This window comes from Carcharhinus amblyrhynchos, chromosome 5 (genome assembly GCF_965287045.1).
Source record: "Carcharhinus amblyrhynchos chromosome 5, sCarAmb.v2.hapA, whole genome shotgun sequence".
Classification (NCBI taxonomy): Eukaryota; Metazoa; Chordata; class Chondrichthyes; order Carcharhiniformes; family Carcharhinidae; genus Carcharhinus; species Carcharhinus amblyrhynchos.
The window spans coordinates 43,774,454-43,797,305 of record NC_137328.1 but is presented as its reverse complement, the minus strand read 5'-3'; the positions used below and the strand labels follow the sequence as shown (position 1 = coordinate 43,797,305).

The 22,852-nt window shown below is 40.5% G+C and overlaps 1 protein-coding gene across 5 annotated transcripts in view; it reads right to left on the bottom strand.

The window, feature by feature from the left end:
* Nucleotides 1-4,614: 4,614 nt before the first annotated feature.
* Nucleotides 4,615-22,852, bottom strand: part of rfx3 (regulatory factor X, 3 (influences HLA class II expression)) — a 337,954-nt gene continuing 319,716 nt past the window's right edge. For all 5 annotated transcript variants that reach the window (XM_080188698.1, XM_080188699.1, XM_080188700.1 and 2 more), the window contains 3 exons: nucleotides 19,164-19,317; nucleotides 16,263-16,305; nucleotides 4,615-7,765 (listed from right to left, as the gene is read on the bottom strand). In XM_080188698.1, coding sequence (XP_080044824.1) covers nucleotides 7,527-7,765; nucleotides 16,263-16,305; nucleotides 19,164-19,317 — 436 coding nt within the window. In that variant the 3' untranslated portion in view covers nucleotides 4,615-7,526. The remainder of the gene's footprint in view (nucleotides 7,766-16,262; nucleotides 16,306-19,163; nucleotides 19,318-22,852) is intronic.

The following is a 22,852-nucleotide window of genomic DNA, read 5'->3' as shown; positions in this document are numbered from 1 at the left end:
AAACTTTCTACACAAGTGTCTTCATTTATACTAGTTGCTTGTCTACATGTAAGAACACACTATAAGATTTCATATTCTTGTTTACAAAAAATTCCTGTCATTGTACAGTACACAGTACAAACCTTTCACACGCACACTATTAGTTTGCTTCAACCAATTTATAAAGGTCATGATATATTGAAAGATTTCATAAAACATTTCTCACAAAATCACAGCATGAAATATATATTTACATAATTGAACATTATTCAAAATCAGATCCTCATCATAGGTGTTTAAATAATTAAAACTATATGCAGCTGTCATTCAAAAAAACTGAGAAAAATTACATAATTTCACAATACATTCTCTACAAAAAAATTTGAAAAATCTTAACGTTTACATCATTAATTCACACAATTCAGATGTAGACCAATTTGAAAAAAAAATCCCCCAATATTTTGGGCCTTTTTGTGCTTGTGCATCTGAATACTCCAATTTGCCACTTAGTAAGTGAATTCTAAAATGGCACTGATAAACTCTGTCTGAAAGGGGCATATATACTGAATTGCCAACAAGTCCCTCAGTGTTACAGGCTGTGGTTACAGGAGTCTGTCATTTTCATCTAGTTGTTTGAGTGAATTGCAAGCATGACAGTCCATTATTTGTACTATTGTTCCTGGCACAGAATATTGTTACGCAAAATAAATTTCTATACAGAATGCCTGTCCTCAGCAGTTATAAAGGTAAAAATACTGTAACAAGGGGGCAATTCAGGCACATTACAGGTTTCTTTCTTCGTAAGTCTTGGGGACAACAGAGTAGAATGTATGTCTCTTACTCAATTTTAAGAACAAAATATAATGATGTGGAGTCCATGGAAGCACTGAATCAGTTGCTGTGCAGCCTGGGTGCATATGTATAATTCAGGCACAAGATTAAGCAGTGTTTCTAAAAGGCACTCACTTTTCTCCTCATGGTCAATTTATTCAAATAACTTGTATATTTGGTGTATTGGTGCTTTATTTTACATTTTCTGTTTTAGAGTCAATTTGTTCTAGCCTTGGAATTCCCAATTTGTGCTGAGGTGGGAATTAAGTGTTTTCCTGGAAGTCAACATTCCGGTTCTGTACAAGCTTAATTGGGGAAGCACGGTGGAAGAAAAAAGTGAAATTCTTGGCAAATAATTTCACTGGTTTATAGGATGGGATTCTGGTTACAAAAAACAGATCCGACCCACTCCATTTCCAGGGCTTGCACTCTCTGTACCCGATGATAACACAATGACAGAAAGAGCCCTCAGGTCCTGCGGTTCTAGGTTGGAATTCGTTGAGGGCCATGAGAAACAGCAGTGCTTCACTCAGGTCCCATAAGGAGTCCTTTGGCCTCCCACTCTTCAGCTGCCTCATGATCAAGCTGGACCTATTCCCCTCCAATTCCACCCCCACCTCCAGAACTACTCCAGAGACTACTCCTGTGCATTCCAAGCAATTGTCTCTTACTGCCAAATTATTGCTCCTACCAGATTGACAAGTGGTAATCTGACTGGAAGGCAGAGAAAGATCTGGGAGCACTCATTCAAATGAGGTCCTGTTGTCAACTAGAGCAGTGCCTTGAGATCCCCAAACTCTCAGGATTCCCTGTCTGCTACTGGACTCGCATGCACTGTTACCATTTGACCAACACCTCCCCACCTCCGATCAAGCATCCACCTCACAAAATTCAAGACCATGGGAATAAATTAGAAAACAAATTCTGAAAATCGGATAGAATGGGCCCTGAGATAGAATATACTAAACTTAATGGAATGTTAAGGACCACTTATTTTTCCTATTTTAAAGTTGTCAAGGAAAATTGGGCGTATTGGATGACCAATCCTTTGGTGTCCACTTCATGCCCCTTGCTGCAGTTAAATGTTATATCTTTGGCTACACCTTGAAAAGAGGTGTACGGGAGTAATTCTTGTTAGTTTATAGAAGGTAATAACTGGGATATAAAAGGTTAAAATCCAAAGCATTATTTCAAGTTGCAATTCAGCAGTGGGGCAAATAGATATAAGTAATCTGTAATAGAATAATTCAGGACAGAAGCCAGTCTACGTTTCTTCAGGCAAAGAGTAATTAATATCTGGACTGGTCCACTCAGAACGGGTAGTGGAGGCAAATAATCTGGAACCATTTGAGAGGCAACTAGATGTTGTGTTATCTTTATTGAAATGTTCCTTCTTATAATAGTATTCTGACCATGAATGAGCATACCCTTGCAATATTTCATATTTGGAATGTTAAAACCAACTTGTATTACAGTAAATCAAGACATTTTTGGAACTGCTTTGTGTCTATTTTAATAGTGGAACCTGAAACATATATAGTGTGTAGAAAGTCTTTCTTAATTTTCATTTACACACTACATATTCAATAACTAGAAACAAATATAATGAAAAAGTGCCATAAATTTTTAAACTGCTTTTGAATCTGGGTGTAATTGCTAGTTGTGGATTCAGAGAATAAATTGATTTAATTCCATGAGTTCTCAAGATTTTAGTTGCCATGGTAGCATATGTCAGTCAGCAAAGATATGCAATTACAGCATGAACTACATATCTAGTTTTCATGATTTCTTTAAGCAAAGTTCAGAAAACCTATTTGTTCAATAATGATCAGACTTGGCATTGTATTTTGTAAACAGCAAAGTGATGTTTTTCTTAAATCCAAAGTCTGTATCTGAAAAAAATATTTCAATACTTAACATTTGGTCTCCAAATCTTTGACTACAATTTCTAAAGACAATTCTAATCATAGAAGCTTGTTGTACCCATCCAAAAGCAGGAATGGAATAGCCATTAATGTTGTGCTACATAATAGGAGCAGGAGTGGGCCAGTTGGTCCCTCCAGGTGACTCTGTCATTCAATACAATCATGACTGATCTGATTATGGCCTTAACTCCCCTTTCTTGTCTGCCCACATCGTCCCCAGCCTCGATTTTGTCACAGCACAAGGAGAAATGGATTCTCATCTTCCACTGATCCCATTCTTGAAATAAGGGAATCTCACTACAAGAAGGCTGAAGGGTAGAAGTGTTAATGGATGGTATATCAGAGGGGGAGCTAATAAATGCCATTTTCATACACCTCCTGTAGGCTAGACAAGCACCATCAGCAAAATCTTCAGTTCATGGTCAGCAAAATGTTATGCATGTGCATGTGACACAGAAAGGAATGATAATAGGAAAGGAGAAATATACCCAAAATGTGAAAGTAATGGAGTTCTTATAAATTACAGATTTTTAAAATAAATTGTAATGATTCCCAAATTAGCTGAACTTTACCAATGCCAATCATAACCACAGGATGCTACTTTCATTTGCTTAAATGTAAACAAATTGATAATTAGTAACACCACAATTGGGTCAGCATGTCAAAATGTTATGACTGTTCAGTGCTTCTGTATTCCACATCATACTGTTTGGCAAAAAAAATTAAGCACACGAGTAACTTCTACAATAAGGCTTAAATGGATTTGTACTTAGTTTATGTATATATATTTAATAAAGGCTGAAATAATTCACTCTAAGTGGCTCTTTGAAATGTGACGGTGTAAGCAGGAAAAAGTGCGAGAAAATTAAAATGCGGTAACCCAACTGGCACCAAAACAAAACCCACGAACTAGCAGCATATAGAAAGGCATGCAGACTGAGAAGCACTTCTACTGCCAAAACACAGAGCTTTCACTGCATACCTTCACATGTGAGAACAATTCACTGGACTGTTATCCATCAGTACTGAAACTCAATATAAAGGTCATGCTTCAATTCCAGTTTTTATACCAGGTAAAATGCCCATTTCTACCAATGTTCAAGGAGTCTATTGATTAAACAGAGCAGTGTGTGTTCTGTTCTACAGAACTACATTTTATTGTTAACACGGGATCTACAGATGAACCCCATTTCCCCACCAGCCCCTTAACAACCCTCTAAATTGCACATTACAATCCAAATATATCTGCAGCACAACAAACTAAACACTGAAAAAAAGGACAAAGATAAGAAATATATAGAAGGCTTTTCTTAACCATTACAAACACACCAGATACACCATATAAACACATTTTGGTTCAGAACAGTATGAAAATGTTAACATAAAACAGAAATAAGTAATATGAGGTTTGTTTTCTTCTGAAGATCGAAGGGGGCAGAATGTTTATGAAATAAGTGCCCCAAATTGGTTTGAATACCATTAAGACTTGAATATGTTGTAAAACAAACCTTTGATGTTTGGTCTTAAAGCACAGAAAACAGAATCAAGGAGAACCCCTCCCCAAGGGGCAGCTGAAACTGCCTAATGACCTTAACTTGGTTGGTGCTAATCAGGATCAAAATGAATGATATTGAAAAGAATGAGTATGTTTGTTTAAACCTAATTCAATTAGTTTGATAAAACAATTTCAAAACAACCAAATAATGTTTTTTTGGTTTAGGAACACAGAGACTTTAAACATCTGAAATGTTTCAACTGTTTTTTCTTGCCTGAAGTTTAACATTTAGGCATCTCATTAAAAAATCTGTAATTAAAGAGAAAGCCTAAATATCCATTTTCTTCTTGGGTGGGGTGGGGTGGGGTGGGGGGGGGTGGGGGGATTGTGAGGAGGAATATTCTTCAGCATTTTTATTTATATTTCAAGAAAGTTTGTAAACACAAGTGACTTCAAAGAAATACATTTCAAAATCTACAGTCATGTATTTGCCATCTTATTTAATGATATGCGCATTTCTTACTATCACAGCACTAAAATTTATCTCATTTGAAAGCAAACAGAAATTATTGTGCATTGCAAGAAGCGAGTCTCCTTTTGTTTTAAACTTTAAAAATGACTAATCATACAGCAGCTTTCTCCAAAGCCGCAATACAAAGTTTACTCGCTGATGGTCTCCATTCCCCTCCCCCTCCACAGAAAATTACATATCTTCACAAACTGAGACAGAGATTTGTGAAAACATTTCTAGTATCATATAGGATTGCCTATAATTTGTTTAAGTGGAGAATCTCCACGTCTTCAGGATTGATGTTCACAATGTGTAGAGAATATATTGAGTCTCATTAAATTCCAAGCAATTATATGAGAGAAAATGTGCGTAATGCCTTTGTCAATAGATGTTTAGAATTTGTTTTTTTCTATAGAATGTGTGCTAAAAATGAGTTAAGTATTTTGCATTAATTGGTGACTTCTGGATTTCCACAATCTTCAGACACTGGATGCTTCCTGTGTTAAGCAATTGAAAAGTGTCTCAAGTCCTGGTTAATGCATATACCTGCTCATTCCTTCATGGCTTCATAAGACAAATATACTCATTCTTAGTGTAAGAAAAAGACATAGGTTTCTAACTAAGAATCATCACTCGAGCTTCCATTCCATAGCTTCCCCTGTGGGTAGTAGAAAAACAGCAGGCACACCTTGCTGAACTACAAAAATTAACTCTCTCCATAACTGTTTAAGGCACTGTGTAATAGCCGAGGTACAGTAATCCCTGACGTACATTCCTGAAGCGGCATTTAACTGCCTACCAAGTCTGTTCCTACAGAATTGATGAGTATGTGTGAGGTGTGCCAGCTACAGTACTTTTGGTCTCATCATCTTTGACAACCACACAGAACACACAGAAAACTCAATGTAAAGCTGCCAGGACTAAGTGGAGTGCTACATTCCTTGTGTTGTGTAGTCACACTGAGGAGTTGGCTAATACAGTCACTGGAATCAGCTAGGATATCACAGTACTTAGAACAGCAATCGTTAGTTTTAAACAATTCTAATGTATGTTAAGAATTTTCACAAAATCAATTTCTTTTCTCAATCACGCTTAAAATTTCAGTCCAATTTCTCATTGTTGGAGTCAAATTGTTTGAAATCCAAATCTTATTTCACAAAAAGAACAGACATGGTTATTTGTTAACCAATGAAAAGATCTTGAAGTACTGGCGACAGGTAGTATTGGTCAACCCCTTTTAAAGTCTAATCATAGCAGCCAAAGACGTTACAGCAAAACAGATGGGACAGATAAACTGATTCATAATGAATGATTCCTGTCTGTCCTAACATTATTCACAGGTACAATGAACTGCAAATGAAACAGTTTCCTTTTGTTGGTCTAGCAAGACCAAAGCTAGAAAGTATAATCAATCATAAATGAAACAAATGCAACATATTTTATCACATACTGCAGCCTTGATCATTAACACTTTTTCCCAAAAAACATTTTATTAAACTAATCTAGTTATTAAATATGGCTGCACTACTATGCAAATCAGTAGCATTCAAAACATTGATATTTCAAAGGGAACTCCATTGAACCTTCAGCAAAGGTAGGAAGTTGTTTTAAAGAATTGAATAGATTTTGATTTTTGACAAGTTTTAAATACAGTACAGTTTTAGGAGACCAGTAACAATGAACACTGCCTCCCCTCTCAAGCTTTCAACTTCAACCATAAATCTACATTCCAGAATCTTTAACAGCAGAAGTTAATTTGAAAGAAAAAAAAATAGATTCCTTGGTGTGTAACAGTCAAATATTTGTGGTCAAAGCTTAGAGCACATCAATATGCTGAAATAAACTGCTTCGTGGCTAGAATCCAAAAGAACAGCCCAGTTTCTTGTTCAGATCAATGACTGTGACAAAAGGCAGAAAGGAGATTTTCTGCATCCAACTTTTGCAAGGAAACTTTCAATTTTGTTAAAAATTGTGTGCAACAAAAAATCTTCTGGAATAACATGGACAGAAACATTGAGGATTTTAGGTGCTCAGGTCATAAATTAATAGAATGTATTTGTACTAATCTTTGAGGTAACAGCAAAATTACTAGAAATCTGAGGCATTAATGGTGGCGAGGCACAAGAATTGTTACTTAAGCAAACACTTTGGTCAAGAATACTGTTGATGATTACCATGCCACACCTCCAACCCAAAATGTAACCAATACTCATTTATTACAATGTTTGACTTAAGTTATTTTAAAAAATACACATTATGCATGAATGATGGAACCACCTAAATGTGTTATAAGTAGTGATAAGTACAGTTTTATCCTATTGTAACTTATCTAAGTGCATTCAAACAATGTGGCAGAACTATCACTCCTGGATCCTGTTGAGACAGGTTCAAACCAAAAATAAAAGATAATATTAGCAGTGGGATAACAGGATATTGTTGGATTCTAGCCCTGACCTTTAGGTACTTCTGCTGTCAAGTGAGCATATCCTGTCCTGAAGTATGTATAAGAATATATTTTCAATCAAAAACTGAACAAAACGAAACAACTTATACTGTTAGAAGTTCATCATAATTACAATTCCCATGACTACAGAGTCCCTTTAGTCAACATGATCAATATGGGACCAAAAATATTCTAAAAACAAAACCTATATACACCCAGTTAGTGTATGAGAGTAACATTCAGCATAGCAGTATGTATCATCTCAACAGCTGAAGCCACAACACAGTCAGACTTCGGGCTTGGAGTAAAGAAAAGAGGGATAATCAATGAATGGTAAGTTGTTTAGACTGCTGTGTATGTATTTCCAGCAGTGCTGCAGTGCCTGGCACTCGCCACACTAGTAATGATTTGATCAGCATGGAGAGGAATCAGAGGGTCCTGCTGCATGCTGCTGTTGAGAGATGGTGTGACACAGACACCCTGTAGTGTCTGGTTTAGGTCGATTTTTTCTCTTTTGAACGGTGGTTCCCCAGGATCTTCCAATTCATCATCCATTTCGCTGTCAACTTCACTTCCTTCATCTTCAGAGGGGAAGGAAAAATACAAGGTACTTAGTAAAAATACTTTAACACTGCTGAAGTATGTCATATTGGATAACACAGATTTGAAACTTGAGAATGCTTGGTGAACACAGGTCTAGAATTGAAATAACTCACATGAATCTCCAACTTTCGGCAGACCTTTGGCCAGGATTCTCCCAAAAAAAATCTAAGTCCAACATGCAGGAAAATGGGAGTATTTCCCGCCCGTTTTTTGGATGCACTTCCCAGGGCAAATCTCCAACACTCTGAGCACTGCAGAGTGCCTCAGCGGGATTCACTCTGGTAGGTGGTGTGCGGGGCCTAGCCTGTTTGAGAGGCCAGAGCATAGTGCTGAGCGAGTCACTGTGCACGCGCTGATCTGTCAGTGCAGAGATTGACGCATGCACAGTGGCCCCCATTGACGGCTTCCCGATTGATTGCTCCGATTGCTGGCCAGCCCCACAACCCCCGATTGCTGGCCTTGCAGACCCCTGCTACTTCCCTGATCGCTGGCCTCCCAGATCTCCCTGGGCCAGCCCCTATATCTCTTCCTGGTCAGCCCCGATCTCACCGCTCTCCACCCAAATGGCCAGCCCAATCATCTTGTCCCTCCCTCTCTCAGTGATCCCATTGCAGAGTGGCACCGGGAACCACCCCCCCCAAATGGGCCTTGCGCCCTATGGTTCCACCCCCTGCGGGCAATGCCAAGGTGCCTGGTGGGTACTCCTTACCTCTCACCTGCGGGGGAGGATGGCCCTCATGGCCTCTGTTCCCTCCAGCAGGGTCAGTGTGCCTGTTCCAGCCCCGTAAAATAAAGACCAAAGCTGAATTTGCCTTACTAATTAATTGCTGTAGCTACATGTTAACTTTTCATGTCCAAGGACACCCAGATGCCTCTGTATCAAAGCTTTCTGCAATCTGTCTCTCCATTTACATAATATTCTGCTTCTCTATTCTTCCCAGCAAAGTATTCAACCTCACATTTTCCCATATTACATGCCATCTGGCAAACCTTTGCACACTCATTTACCATCACCAAATTTGGCTACAATACAATTCGACCCTTCATTAAGATAGTAAATTCATAGATTCACAGATCGTAAATAGTTGGTGCCCAAGCACAAATTCCTATGACACTCCATTAGTTAAGTGCTGAGTTGAAAATGACACATTTATTACAAGTTACCTGTTTGTTAGCCTACCCTCTATTGATGTTACTATATTACCCCAACACCGTAAGCTCTTGTGTAGTAATCTTTTATGTGATATTTTAAATGAATGTTTTTTGGAAATCCAAATGGACTAGATTATTGGTCCCCAATAATCTTTGTTTTACCCCAGTCCAACGCCAGCATCTCCACACCATCTGCATGGTCAGAGGGGAATTGAAAATTTGGGTCGGAGCCCCTGCAATCTCCTCCCTTGCCTCCCTCTGCAGCCTATGGCACAGTTCATCTGGACCTGGAGATTTATCCATTTTCAAGGTTGCCAATACCTTCAGTACCTTGTCCTTCACTTTCTATTTGCTCAAGAACCTCATAGTCTCTCTCTGCCTGAATTCCAAAACTTCATCCTCATTCTCGAGTGAACATAAGAACATAAGAACATAAGAAATAGGAGCAGGAGTAGGCCAGCTAGCCCTTCGAGCCTGCCCCGCCATTCAATAAGATCATGGCTGATCTGTCGCGGCTCAGTTCCACCTTCCCGCCCTCTCCCCATAACCCTTAATCCCCTCTCTTATCAAAAACCCATCAACCCGCGTCTTAAAAATATTTAGCGAGGCAGCCTCCACCACTTCAACGGGCAGAGAATTCCAGAGATTCACCACCCTTTGAGTGAAGAAGTTCCTCCTCAACTCCGTTCTAAACCGCCTCCCCTTTATCTTGAGGCTGTGCCCCCTAATCCTACTGTCTTTTTTGAGCAGGAAGAGTCTCTCCACCTCTATCCTATCCATCCCATTCATCATCTTATACGTCTCAATGAGATCTCCCCTCATTCTTCTAAACTCTAACGAGTACAAGCCTAGTTTATTCAGCCTCTCCTCATAGCTCAACCCCCTCAACTCCGGTATCAGCCTAGTAAACCTCCTCTGCACTCCCTCCAAGGCCAAAATATCTTTGCGCAGGTGCGGCACCCAAAACTGCACACAGTACTCCAGCTGCGGCCTCACCAATGCCCTATACAGCTGCAGCAAGACCTCCCTACTTTTATATTCAATCCCCCTCGCTATGAAGGCCAGCATCCCATTCGCCTTCCTGACCACCTGCTGCACCTGCAAGCTGGGTTTTTGCGACTCATGCACAAGGACCCCGAGGTCCCTCTGCACCGCCGCCTGCTGCAGTTTTTCGCCCCGTAAGTAATAGTCCTTCCTACCATTATTCCTACCAAAGTGGACCACCTCACACTTGCCAACATTAAATTCCATTTGCCATTTCCTGGCCCATTCTCCCAGCCTATCTAGATCCTTCTGCAGACTCTCCACACCCTCCGCACAATTTGCCGTTCCCCCTATCTTGGTGTCATCAGCAAATTTCGACACCCTACACTCGGTTCCCTCCTCCAGATCATCTATATAAATGGTAAAAAGCTGAGGCCCCAGCACCGTCCCCTGGGGCACTCCACTAGTCACCATCCGCCAATCCGAATAGCACCCGTTGACCCCCACTCTCTGCCTCCTATTTGACAACCAATCCTCTATCCACGCTAACACCCTACCCCCAACTCCATGTCCCTCGACCTTCTGCAATAACCTCTTGTGAGGTACTCTGTCAAACGCCTTCTGAAAATCTAGAAAGACCACATCCACCGGCTCTCCTCTATCCACCGCCCTAGACACATCCTCATAGAACTCCAGTAAATTTGTCAGACACGACTTCCCTTTAATGAAACCGTGCTGCATCTGCTCTATCAAGCAATTCCCTTCAAGATGCCTTGCAATTTCCTCCTTAATGACAGACTCTAACATTTTACCTACCACAGACGTTAAACTAACCGGCCTATAATTCCCCGCCTTTTGCCTGGCACCCTTCTTAAACAACGGCGTAACATTATATTCATTCAACACTCTAGCAATGTTTCTAATATTTTAACAATACAAATATAGATAACTTAAAACAAACACTGTTTTCCAAACAATATAAACCATTGAAAAAGACTCTTATGAAAAGGATGCACCATCTGTGGTTAACTAAGGAAACCAAGGTCAGCACCAAATTGGAAGAAAATGCATAGAATGCTGCGCAGATCAATGGTCGGCCAAACAAGTGAGTACATTTTAGAAACCAACAGCAGATGACTAAAAAAAAGAAATTAAAATATGGGAGAAAACTATCATAAAATATAAAAACAGACCATAAAAACTTCTACATGTAAATAAAAAGGAAGAGATAAGCCAAGTTAAGCATTGGTCATTAAAGGACAAGACTGGAGAATTAATTGGAACCAACAAAATGGCAGTATTTTGTATCCATTTCCACAGTTGAAAACACGAAAAACATCCCAAGAATAGAAGAAAATCAAACGAAAGGTAAAATGGAGGGGAGAAGTTAAAACAATCACAGTAACAAGAGTAAAAATACTGGGAACGTTAATTTAAGGCTCACAAGTCCCTTGGACCTGATGGCCTGCATCCTAGGTTTTTAAAAGATGTGGTTGCCCAGATAGTGGATGCTTTGTTGTAATCTTCCAAAACTCTCTAGACTCTGAGAAGGCCCCAACAGACTGGAAAACAACAAATGTAACACCTTTATTCAAGAAAGGAGGGAGTCAGAAAGCAGAAAACTATTGGCAGTTAGCTCGACATATGTGATTGGGAAAATACTAGAATTCATTATTAAGGAGGCAGTGGCAGGACATTTAGAAAATTGTCACACAATCAGCCTGCGTCAACATGATTTTCTGAAAGGGATATTGTGTTTGACAAATTTTGAATTCTTTACGGGTGTGTCAAGCAAGATGGATAAAGGTGTTGTGAGATTTCTTTGTTTTACCCCAGTCCAACACCGGCATCTCCACATCATGACTACCATCGACACCGCAAACTGGCGGTTCCAAGTGGAGAGGATCTTCATGAAGATTGCACATATCGACACAGACATCAAGTTTCTACAGGTTGGACTTTAAGCTGGTGTTGTGCGATTTCATGCAGATGGTGCTAGAGGACTGGAGAACAGCTAATATGGTTCTGCTGTTTAAGAAGGGTTGTAGAGATAAACCAAGGAACTACAGACCAGTAAGTCTCACAGCAGTATTAGGTAAACTATTGGAGAAACTTCTGAAGGAGAGCATCTATCTTCACTTGGAGAAGCAAAGCTTGATCAGGGAGAGGCAGCATGGCTTCACCAGAGGGGGGGTCATGCCTAACAAATTTAACTGAATTTTTTGACGTGGTGACCAGATTTGTAGATGAGGGTAGTGCAGTTGATGTAGTTTATATGGATTTCAGCAAAGCCTTTGACAAGGTCCCACATAGGAAAGAAGGTAAATGCACATGGGATACAGTGTAATTTGATAATATGGATTCAAAATTGGCTCAATTGTTGGAGACAGAGGGTGATGATAGAAGGCTGCTTTAGTGGCTGGAAGCCAATGTCCAGTGGCGTACCACAGGGATCTGTGTTGGGTCCCTTATTATTCATTGTTTATATAAACTACATTAGTAAATTTGTGGAAGACAAAAAGATTGGTCGAGTGGTTAACTGTGAGGTTAAATGTCTTGGGCTACAAGGAGATGTAGATGAATGGTCAAATTGACAGTTGGAATTTAACCCTGAAAACATTGAGGTGATACACTTTGGAAGAGTCATTTGATAAGAAAGTATTCAATGAATGGCAAGACACTAGGAAGTTCTGTGGAACAAAGGAACCTTGGTGTGTTTGTCCAGAGATCTCTGAAAGCAGAGGGGCTTATTAGTAGGGTGGCAAAAAAGGCATATGGGACACTTACCTTTATCAAAGGAGGCATAGATTACAAAAGCAAGGAAGTCATGTTGGAGCTGTATAGAACTTTCGTGAGGCCACAGCAAGAGTATTGTGTGCAGTTCTGGTTCCCACATTATAGGAAGGATGTGATTGCACTGTAGGGAATGCAGAGGAGCTTCACCAGTATGCTGCCTGGGATGGAACATTTGAGTAATGAAGAGAGTTTGGGTAGGCTTGGGTTGTTTTTGTTTGAGCAGAGAAGACTGAGGGGTGACAAAATTGAGGTGTACAAGATCGAGGGGCAGAGTGGATAGGGAAAAGCTGTTCCCCCTAGTTTAAGAGCCAGTTACGAGAGGACACAGGTTCAAGGGGAGGGACAAGAGGTTTAGGGGAATGTGAAGAAGAGGATGGTGACAGTCTGGAATGTGCTGCCTCACAACCTTTTAAAAGAACCTGGATGAACACTTAGCACGTCATAACATTAAAGGCTATGGGCCAAGTCCTGGTAAATGGGATTAGGTTGGAGTGCAGGTGTTTCTCATGTGCCAGTGCAGACTTGATGGGCCAAAGGGCCTCTTCTGCACTGTATGATTTTATAATTGGCAGTCCTGTGACTGTTCCTCTACGTTTTCTAAAAAACATAAAAGTTATGTTTTCGAAAAACATAAAAGTCTTTCTGTCCAGTTATAACATCAACTGGGATCATAACTATGGAGGTGATTCTTCCAAAAAAATTCTAAGTGTTGAATCTGTGGGAAAACTGGAATAATTCACTCCCACCCCTTAGGCCCTGCCCCTGTCCCTTTGGCATTGCCCCATGCCTGGTGGGCAGTGCCAAGGTGCCATCTGGGCATGGGTACTTTGCCCCTTGGGCAGTGCAAGGGAGGCACATGCTGGCAGTGCCAGGATGCCCATGCTCAGGGGGCACCACCACCTGATGGGCCACAGTTGTCCCCCCTTCACTCCAGCAGGATCATCCTGATAGTTCCCCGAAAGTGAAAAGCTAATGTAATCCCCACTGGAGTGAAACACTCTGGCGAGGTGGGAGAGGCTAGCGGGCCCAGAGAATTCAGTCCTGAATGCACTAATCACATTTAAATTAGATTAAAATAACTTATCTGTCTTCCCACTGACTTCCAATGTGGATCTCACAGTGCCAGAAATCCAGAACTGGGAGATGTATGCACGACGGGAACACGTGTGAATCCTGTGCATGCCCAGACATGAGATTCTCCCACCCCACTGCACTAGAAAACTAGCGTAGCAGGTTGGAAGAATCGCCCCTTATATTTTTGTTTAGTGTTTGAAATGTCTGTCACCACTTCTCTACATCTTACGTTTTAATCTATTTTCCCTGAACCACTTTAGCAAACCCAGCCTTCATACTCTCGTAACCATCCTCATTTAAATTTACGACACTACATTTGGGTCCAAACTTCTCATTCTTAAACCAAACATGAAATTCTGTCACTTTATGATCACTCTTTCCTAGAGGAAGTTTTTGCTACGAGGTCCTTGGTATGTTCCAGAATACGTACAGAACATCTCTAAGAAGTGTTCTGTACATATTCTATGAACTCAAACTCCAGGCTGCTTTTGCCAATTTGATTTGTCCAATTGATTTGAAGATTAAAGTCATCCATGGTTAACGTGGTACCTTTCTTGCAAGCCCCATTACTTCTTGATATATAGTCTCTCCCAGTGTGTGGCCAGCTTGCGGGAGTGTAGAAACTACTTCTTCTTTCCTTTGCTGTTTTGTATTTCCATCCAAGTTGATTTTACATCTTCATCCTCTGAAGCAAGATCATTTCTCATGACTGTACTAAGTTCATCATTAATTAATAGCTACCCTACCTCCTTTTCTTCCTGTCCTTCAAAGATACCAAATACCCTGGAATATTCAAGTCCCAGCTTTGATCACCTTGTGACCATGGCAACATTATAGTCATTTATTTCTATTTGTGCTTCCAATACATCCATCTTGTTGTAAATGCTGCATGCATTCAAAAAAAGAGCTGTCAATTCTGTCTTTTTACCATCTTTCTCTACTCTTACTTGTTGGTGCACTGTTATGTTTGCATGCTCTGTTCCTTCGTATCATACTTTGGTTATCAGTACCCTGAACTATTAACCTGCCCTTTCTCTTTTAACTTTTCAAATCTCCACTTACATGAGCCCATTCTCAACCATCCCCTCACCACTACTTAGTTTAAAGTGCTCTCTATATCCCTTGTTATACAATTCACCAAGGCACTGGTTCCATTGGGGTTCAGATGAAGGTTTTCCCAACAGTACAGCTCCCCGCTTTCTCCATGCAGTCCCAGTATGGAATGAATTGAAAAATAGAAAAACAGTTGTTCTACTTTGAGCAGTAATGGTTAAGGAACATTTGACAGAGGTGCTCAAAATCATGAAGGGTTTTGGCATAGATTTAAGGTAAATGGCAAAAAAACCCAAAGCGTCAAGAAGATTTTTTGAAACACAATGGCTGGAATTTTACTACCCTGCTCACCACTGGAATCAGAAGGGGCAAAGGGCGGACGATGAGAAGGTCTGTTGATGTCAGGCGAGATTTTACATTTTTGCTACGAGTGAGGCCGTAAGATGCCACCCAATGTGTTGTTGTGACCTGGAATGCACTGTTTTAAAAGGCGGTAGAAGCAGATTCAATAATAACTTCTAAAAATAAATTGGGTAAGTGGAAAAATGTTGAGGGTTATTGGGAAAGAACTAATTGGAGAACTCTTTCAAAGAACTGGCATAAGCACAAGAGACCAAATGGCTTCTTTCTGTGCTGCATTCTATGATTATAATCAGCTTCTAGTGCATACACGCCGTAATCAGCGAAACAATAAAATACATATGCCACATTCCTGAGTATCTTTGAAAATGCATCAATAAAAGAATTACGTAAACAATCAACAATTGAGAATGTTAAGTGATGGACATCACTGATACTGCTGAGCTGATGTATGTAACAGGGTATTTAAATCAGCTCTGACAATAATGTCAAAGAAACCAGTGATATTCATAAGATTAAAACCTAAATTCTGTGGCTGTTCATGGCAGCTAGATCTTTTGGTCTCACCGATGGTGCACCTCTGCCACAGGTTTTTTGGCGGCAATGAGTACAATCAATGGGAAATCCCAAGGACAGCGGCAGGACCAGAAGATCCTGCCACCAGCAAACAGCACGCTGCTTTCCACCACGAGATACATGTTGCAGGGAGACCAGAGAGTCTCTGCTAAATAAACAGTTCACAAACATCATACTACTTTGGATACCTTACATACAAAAATAATTCTTACAAATTGTTTGTGTGAGTGACACTTATGAGTAATGAAGATTTCATGCTTGTTAAAGAACAACTGTACAACATAGTTATTAGTCTATTGTCATATTTCTAATACATTTATGCTGTTTGGTGCATATCAATCATATAAATGATGCAGTCATTCTCATCCTTAAAGTTTGTAAAACATGCATCTGTACACAGATGGTAATAATTGTGAAGTAGTGACATTTCAAAAAGACGTAGTGGTAACTTTACTGGTGCAGTGTACATCACCTACTCACCTTTATCCATATTTACTGGAGACATACCACTGAGATCGGTAAACTGAAATACAAACAAATTATATTTATGAATCTCAAATCTCAGTACAGATGTTAGCAAAACATAAACAAGTCTGATTCATTCATGGAATGTAGGCATCACTAGCAAGGCCAGAATTAATTGCTCAACCCCAATTACTTTCAAGGAGGAAAAGCTGAGACACCTTCTTGAACCGCAAAGCTTAAGAGTAGTAAGTTTAACCACAGTGCTGTCAGGGCAGGAGTTGTTGAATTTTGATTCAGTAACAACGAAGGAACAGTGTTATAATTCCAAGTCAGGATGGTGTATGACCTGGAAGGGAATTTGTAGGAGATGGTGTTCCGACTTACCTGCCACCCTTTGAAAGCTTCCTATGACCACTCTCCCCAAGATAAAACTTCCCCTCTTAGTCTCATACCCTCATTCCCCTCAATGGAGTCTACCAGCCAGGGCCCATCATACACCAGACTTTAAATTAAAGTCCAGCCTCCATAATCTCCTCTTGTTCGGGGATTATATGTTGTCCCAGCATTAGTTGCTGCTTGAACCAGGCACTGATGGGACTGGCAGCCATTCAATTTGGTCACTAAATTTGGTCAATTTGGTCCTGAAACAGGACCTCTTCCACATAAGGGGATGTAAAACATACCCTTAGCATATTAAAGCCCCACAAAGCATAAAATAGCTCGTGGGCAGCTGACTTTTTCATGGGCTGAGTCCCAACTATCATTTTAGTCGATAGGGGACAGGGAACACTGTATCCTGTAAAATCAAGCCCGCTGCTTCTTCTGGGTGCTGATGGGGGACGGATTGAATGCTTAAGCTGGTAGAAGGAGCACCAATCATGCAAGCTATCTTGTCCTGGATAGTGTTGAGTTTCTTGAATGTTGTTGGAGCTGCACTCATCCAAACAAGTGGGGAATATTGCATCACACTTCTACCCTAAGCCTTAAAGAGGCTTTGGGGAGGGGAGTTACTCGCCTCAGAATACCCACATTCAGACCTGCTCGTGTAGCCAGAGCACAGCACAGCACTTATATAGCTTATCCATGTCCAGGTGACCCAGGTAAAGAGAAAGTCTCTGACTTTACTTCACTGCTTTACTATTGGAGTTACTATTCTAAAAATAAATGGTTGACACTTTCTCTGCTGTTCCTCTGCTTGTCTTAATCTCTTCACTGCCTCTTATCTGACATCATGGCCTGGATGTGGTTCAAAATCCTTCTGTTAAACTTTGGCAAGGCTGAAACTATCATCATCAGCGCTTCCACAAAAACTTCATAGCTCTGCTATTGACCCTCCTGATCTATCTCAGATTGAGTCTTTTTTTGCAACCCCAAGGTTCTTTTTGATTGACGTGAGATGCTGAACACATATCAGATTCATCACACTGGGCCCTATTTTACCATTTTGATTCTAAGTGCTAGGTGGACCTGAATCTGGGAGTGTTTCAGATCCGACTTTTAGACTTGTTCTCAGGTGCCCCCACGCGCACTCTGCCTGCAAAAATATCTGAATTGCGCTGCAGAAGCCTGTGTGTGGGACATAACGTGCCCGAAATCCTACAACTCCGAATGAGGCCTCCAATTGTACACGTGCAGAAAAAAAAATGACAGAATGCGGCTCCCCACCACATTCCTCCCAGGCCAGATAATGCCTCCTCCTGGCCCCCACAGACATTGCCCCACCCCCATAACATTATTGACCCCTAATTCCCCCCAGCCTCTCTGAAACCCAGACCAATCGTGGGCCCCTCTCCCCCTCACTGATCTCAGGCAGAGTGGCAGTGGATTCCTCCTTCCCCCGATCCCAAGCAGAGACCCGTCGGACCCTCCCCTCCACCCGATGGACGCTCGGCACCTACCCCCTCAGATCGTGCCGAACCTGAATAGGCAAACGCGGTGGTAAAGGGGGAAGTGCCAGTAAGGTTGGGCGTGCAGTCCATTAAGTCAATTTAAATGCATGCAAATGCATTTAAATTGCTGTCGGCCCGTTTCGGATGTGGTCCCAATCGCAGCCATTTTCAGGCCTTTGTAAAAGGGGAACCAGCATGGAGATGGGTGCAAATGGCACTACTCACCTCACGTCCAACTTTACCAAGTTTTCGCACCCGAAAACGGGTGCAACTTCATGGTAAAATTGAGCCCAAAGTCCACCCTACTTCCATATTTGTAACAACACAAGCTTCCATCCATGTTTCAAGCCCATTTACTGCCAAAATCCACAACCAAGCTTTTATCACCTCTGGTTTCAAACATTCTTGTGATCTCCAGACTGGCCTTCTGTTTGGCACCCTCCATAAACTTCAGCTCATTAAAACTCTGCCGCCTCTTTTCTACCCCACTAAAATCCTGCTCATCATCCCTGTCGTTGCTGAACTACATTGGTTCCTGATTCCTCAACATTTCAAATTTTCATCTTCATATTTAAATCCCTTCATGGTCTCACCCTTTTCTGTTTCTGTAATAATTGTAGCATTTCATATTTTCCACATTTATGCAGTACGCATTAGTCATAAAATGCCATAAAAACATTTTTTAAAATTTATGTGCAGTTCTACTTCCATAACCCTTATAAACTGAAATGATCCTAATGATAGAAGAAAGAAAATCAACAGAAAAGAAAAATGAAAGAAACATTGGAAGAGTTTCTGACCATTGTAAACAGAAGATGGAGGTGCGTCTCAGCACCATAAATCCTATTTGTACATGAACTCTTGTATGTATAATCATCATGGCACAAACATGAAGATGTTCAAATGGGACAGAAAAGGGTATTGGAGAGTTTTGTTTTAAGGGAACCATAAAACATACTCAGACATTTTTGTGACAGATGTTTGCAGAATAGTTTTGAAGTTAATAGCAAACCTTTTGAACTCTTACCTCTCCCATCACTGCTATGGGTGTTTCCCCAGTAGCTTGAGCCACCCTGTGCTCCACCAGATAAAACATATACTCATCATAGAGCAGACGTATCAGATGGAAAGAACCAAAGCTTGCTGCACTCCGTAAGGTCAGGTCTCGAATAACCATGGAACTGTTGGAACAATGGGAGCATCAGGCTACGTGATCTTCACTTTCACAAATGGCTAATTAAGTAATAATTCTCGGTCAGTAGTAAGTGTACCACACGTGTAAGCTGAATCACATTGATCTCAAACTTCCAAATTCAACTCTTTCTCTGTCTCATCTTGGGTAGCAATGAGGTGCTACCATTGATTCGCTGTTTCTGAGCTAGAGAGGGGGCAATATCATCCATGATTTCCATTACTAATCAAAGTCCAATAATCCCATCTGAAAGATGTGTGAACATGCTGGTTGAAAGAATGAGACTTGGTTGTGATAATCCTTCATGATTGAAAACTGTGCCAATACTCACTATTTAGATTAACAAATAAAGAAGGTTCCTTTGGACGAAAGATTAGATGGCTGCCGGCATATAACCATGCATGTTAATGCTTCCAGAATGTACCAGAAAAATAGGCATAAAAAGGAAAAAGAGAACATCGGTCACTTTCCATTGCTGCAGCTCTCTTTAACTGATGAAGTTTAATACTGACATAAACAACGTACAGTAGTTTAAGACCCAAAATAGTGAGTACGTGTAACTGAATTGTAAGTTTAAAATAAAACAAAATCCAAAATACGATTTTTCTAGAAATGAGTTTCCACCCTGAATTAAACACAAGTACTTTGAGTACACTTTGGCCTGTATTTAGCCTTTTCTTTAATAAACAAAAAAAATTGGAAGGACAGTAAGAATGAACTTGGAATAACACGGTTATGTCCTGAGGGCATCCAGAACATTTTACAACCAAAAAATTACTTTTACAGTGCTGTTACTGTTGCTCAGTTGGTAATAGAACAACGAATTAGAATAACTGACCTTAAAATCATTTTGTGAAGGCTCCCTTGAATAATAAATGTCCTATCTGTTTTAATATAGTTTTATCAATAACTAAAGATCTTGGCTCCTAACGGAACATCAATACAGTTTTATCCCCAAGTACCTCCCTTTTTCATACTTTTGCTTTTGTATGTAAATGTTAACGAAATGAAACATTCCAATTTTGTGATATCATGCCAATATCTAGATTAGATGTCATAAATATTAAACAGTCTACATCATTTGCACTATGGCATTATTAGGTTTCTTTTGAAATTTGCTGTTGATAGCATAATTGTATTTTTGCATTTTTTTTTGCGAGATGCTAATGAAATTTCTAGTATAAAGTAAATAGTTTTATACAATATTCTCACAAGGACAAGATCTTTCCACAGTGCATCTTTATTTAGCAGATAAAAGAAATGAAATTTAAATGTCAAGCTTAAACGTGGTTCACTTCAATAGTTCCCCAGATGCACTTGGCTAACTTTCAAAAGAACAGTTTTAAATAGGTATTTCCAAGCAACTAATTACATAAAAATATTAGCAGGGCCATGAGGTCAAAGCTGACTATCTCCTGAGCTATGAATGGTGTATGATGAAAGAACACTCAAATGAGAGGAAAGCATTAATTGGGAAAGGGGGAGGTTTACTGACTATATGTATATGCAGCACATATGCAGAATGGAAAATATTGTATTAATAAATGCATATATTTGCAGAGCACCAAAATTAGTCTTCATTCTTAGTGCCTCACCATTAAGTGGTAGACACCATTAGAACCTATAGCCCATACCGACTCGACAAATCTGTAACAGCTTTTGACATAGGTTATCTACCCATTCTCTCGCCACTGCCACTTCATCTTTCCCTTCTGAGTTCAGTCTATGCCCCTAGTTATATAATTTGTAGCTGTAGGATTACATGGGCACAAAAAAGGCCACTTGGAGCCACCAGCCCTTGGTAGTGTTTATGTTCCACTCAAACCTCCTCCCATCTTTCCCTTATCTAAACCTTCAATGATAATCTTCTATATTTGGGAACCACACTGAATACAGAAGTTTCAGAGGGGAGGTGAAAAAGTAAATAAAGAAGCGAAGGGGGATTTAAAAAAGGGAGATAGTGAGAAAACAGGGAATTATAGATCTGTAAGCCTAAAGTCAGTAGTGGGGGGAATTCTAGGTCCATTGTTAAAGATTATATAGCATAACACTTGGAAAATAGTGGCAGGATTGGACAGAGTCAGCATGGATTTATGCAAGGGAAATCATGCTCGACAAATCTGGAAATTTTTGGAGCGGCATGGTGGCACAGTAGTCAGCATTGCTGCCTCATAGCGCTCGGGACCCAGGTTTGATTCCCGGCTTGGGTCACTGTCTGTGTGGAGTTTGCACATTCTCCCCGCGTCTACGTGGGTCTCCCCCCCACAATCTGAAAGATGTGCTGCTTACGTGCATTGGCCTGAACAGGCGCCGGAGTATGGCAACTATGGGAATTTCACCAAGGCCTTTATTGTTGCATCATGACATCCCTGCTCCTGTACTCAAATCCTCTTGCTATCAAGGCCCTTAATTGTAGTGTTAATATAAAGTCTTACTTGCGACGAATAAATAAAGTAAACTTAATAGAGTTGATAAGGAGGAGGCAATGGATTTGGACTTTTAGAACACTTTTGACAAGTCCCACATAAGAGATTAGTGTGTAAAATTAAAGCACATGGAATTGAGATGGATAGAAAACTGATTGGCAGACTGGAAACAAAAAGGAGAAATAAACGGGTCTTTCTCCAAATGGCAGCCAGTAACTAGTGGGGTACCGCAGGGATCAGTGTTGGGACCCAGCTATTCACTATATATATTACGATTTAGATGAGGCAGCAAGATGTAATATCTCCAAATTTGCAGATGAGACAAAGTTGGGTGGGAGGGAGAATTGTGAGGAGGATGCAGAGATACTTCAATGTGATTTGGACAAGTTGAGTGGGTGGGAAAATGACTGGCAAATGCAGTAATGTTATCCATTTGCACAGCAAAAACAGGAAGGTAGATTATGTCTGAATGGCCATAAATTAGGAGAGGGGAATGTGCAATGTGACCTGGGTGTCTTTGTACACCAGTCACTGAAGGTAAGCATGCAGGTGCATGGTATATTGGTCTTGACAACAAGAGGATTTGAGTACAGGAGCAGGGAAGTCTTGATGCAATAATACAAGGCCTCGGTGAGACCACACCCAGAATACTGTGTGCAGTTTTGGTCTCCTTATCCGAGAAAGAGTGTTCTTTCCCTAGCGGGAGTGCAGAGGAGGTTTACCAGACTCATTCCTGGGATGGCAGGACTGAAGTATAAGACATCAGGATCAGATGAGATGGCACGATGTGGAGTTGCCAGTGTAGGCACAGTAAGTAATCTCACATCACCAGGTTAAAGTCAACAACTTTATTTGGTAGCACGAGCTTCTGGAGCGCCACTCCTTCAGTAGGTGAGTACAGGATTTGTTTCACAAACAGGGCATAAATAGAACAAACTCAATTACAAGATAATGGTTGGAATGCGAGGTTCAACAAGTAATCAAGTCTTTACAGATGCAGATAATGTGAGTGGAGAGAGGGTTAAGCACTGGTTAGAGAGATGTGACTTGTCTCCAGACAGGACAGTTAGTGAGATTTTGCAAGCCCAGGCAAGTCAT